At 35.3% G+C, this 2045-nt stretch overlaps 1 protein-coding gene across 2 annotated transcripts in view; it reads left to right on the forward strand.

Moving 5' to 3' along the window:
• Positions 1-1050: 1050 nt before the first annotated feature.
• plcd3b (phospholipase C, delta 3b) overlaps positions 1051-2045 on the forward strand; it is a 102348-nt gene continuing 101353 nt past the window's right edge. For both annotated transcript variants that reach the window (XM_016452629.1, XM_016452630.1), the window contains exon 1: positions 1051-1213. In XM_016452629.1, the coding sequence (XP_016308115.1) occupies positions 1075-1213 (139 nt within the window). In that variant the 5' untranslated portion in view covers positions 1051-1074. The remainder of the gene's footprint in view (positions 1214-2045) is intronic.

Consider the following 2045-nt stretch of genomic DNA (forward strand, 5'->3'; position numbering starts at 1 on the left):
ATTATTATTATTATTATTATTATTATTATTTTATTTATTTTTATTTTTTTGTAAGGTTTCACACAGTTATATTTATTTTAGTTTTGTATTTGTGTGGGCTCTACCACAATGGGCAATTCTCATTTCACTGATCATTTCATTGGTCATGGTCAATGAAAATGGCTCTTTTTATGACATTTGAGTTTTCCTGGCTTTGGCCTTTGGCATTGTCTTATATAGTTAAAGCTATAAACTATAAACTATATAAACCAAGAAAATATATCTAGAAAATATATATTCTAGATATACCACAATGTCTCAAATTGCTGTCCCTTTCCCTGAAAGGGACTGACTAATATGTTAAGCAGATACAATAGTGAATCCTCATAAAGAACTAGCAGAGGAATTAAATAAAAGACCCCTTTGGGATCCATTTCAAGAGGTTATTTATCACTTCCTGGAATAAATTGAGAGCTAATTGTATTGGGACTTAGTAGAGTGCTCATAATAATTCAGACAATTAAATTCTGTAAGGGGGTTCAAAATAGATTGCTGTCGTTTTTAGTATACAGTGGTTGACTATTAGTCATGTGACTATTGAGCAAGCTTTAAACATTGCTATAATAAATATGCTGTATTTTTGGTGTTTTTACCAGATTGTGAACTTTTAGCAAATTGTAACTTGTGCTGTTATACAGTGGTCCCTTTTTTTTTTACCAAATGCATGCAGTTCAAATTTCTTTATTTCTTTCTCTCTTTCTTTCGTTTACTTTTTGACTTATTGCAGTTTTTTAAACCACACAAAACATTGGTATAATTGTGGTGAAATTATTTTTGCTTTCACTCACATTAAATGATGTTATGGTTACATACTAGTGAATATGCAGACTTGTTTTGATTAGTTACATGGAGAAAACTGTGGTAATTAATTTGCTCTGAATAAATGGCAGCTCAAATGCAAATGCTGGATTTCACTGTTTGCTCAGAGCTTGTAGTTTTGTTGCATAGGAATCTAATATGATTTTTAGAGTGCCACAATCATCAGACTTATTAATGAACTCTGCAGGGGTCCAGGATGATGATGATGTGGAAACAATGCTGCAGGGGTCCTCTATGACGAAGGTACGTTCTCCACGCTGGAAGAGGAAGCGCATGCTAAAGCTGATGAATGACGGAGTCACTGTCTGGTGTGAATCCAACAAGGCCACCAACAAAGCCAAAAGTCAGCAGTCCTGTGAGTTGTCATACTTAGATATAGTGTGTTTATTTATTAGAAGAATTTCTGAGTAGTTTCCAGAGTGTGATAGTTAAAAATAAGGTTTTTATGAAGCAGTAGGTGTGTAGATGATAAGTGATGCTCTGTATTCTGTGCTCTGGAACTGTAAGAGCCCCTCCTGGTAAATACACCTCCTATTTATGGCTGTCTAAACAGGCTTCAGGTCTACTGGCCGCAGCACCGACGGTCATTACAGGGCTGATCTATTTGTAGTTCAGATGGGGGGTTTCTCTAAGCTTCACTGTACACTCTAATTACAGTCTGTGACTGGGTGGGAAGAGAGCAGCCCTTCACTTTATTATTTGCTCCATATAGTTAACATGAATTTATTATAATTGCCCTGGCAACTGTGCCCATGGCTTAAATTAGAATTTTGCTGTATAATTGATCTTAGTTAGAAAGATCATGTTTTGTGATGTGGCTGAGACATGTGTGTGAACACCCACTATTTTGAAGAATGTTGGTAACCAAACAGTTGCCGGTAGCCATTGACTTCCATAGTATTTTTTTAAATTTTTTTCCCCCAGGTTTAGAACAAACTTGAGGGTGAATAAATGATGACAGAATTTTCATTTTTGGATTAACTATTTTTTCCCTGGGGTTTAGGAGCGTACAGTGTGAAACATCAGTTTATGAATATTATGAATGATTTAATAAAGCTAAAGTCTGATGTTGGTCTGTTGAAATCCACCTCTCAAACTCAGATGAACAGACAACACCTCTCAGACTCAGATGAACAGACAATAGTGTATACCCATTTTACGAAAGTCTTTCGTCAACTTTTAGCTCA

Source organism: Sinocyclocheilus anshuiensis, unplaced genomic scaffold (assembly GCF_001515605.1).
Source record: "Sinocyclocheilus anshuiensis isolate Anshui unplaced genomic scaffold, SAMN03320099.WGS_v1.1 scaffold1755, whole genome shotgun sequence".
Classification (NCBI taxonomy): domain Eukaryota; kingdom Metazoa; phylum Chordata; class Actinopteri; order Cypriniformes; family Cyprinidae; genus Sinocyclocheilus; species Sinocyclocheilus anshuiensis.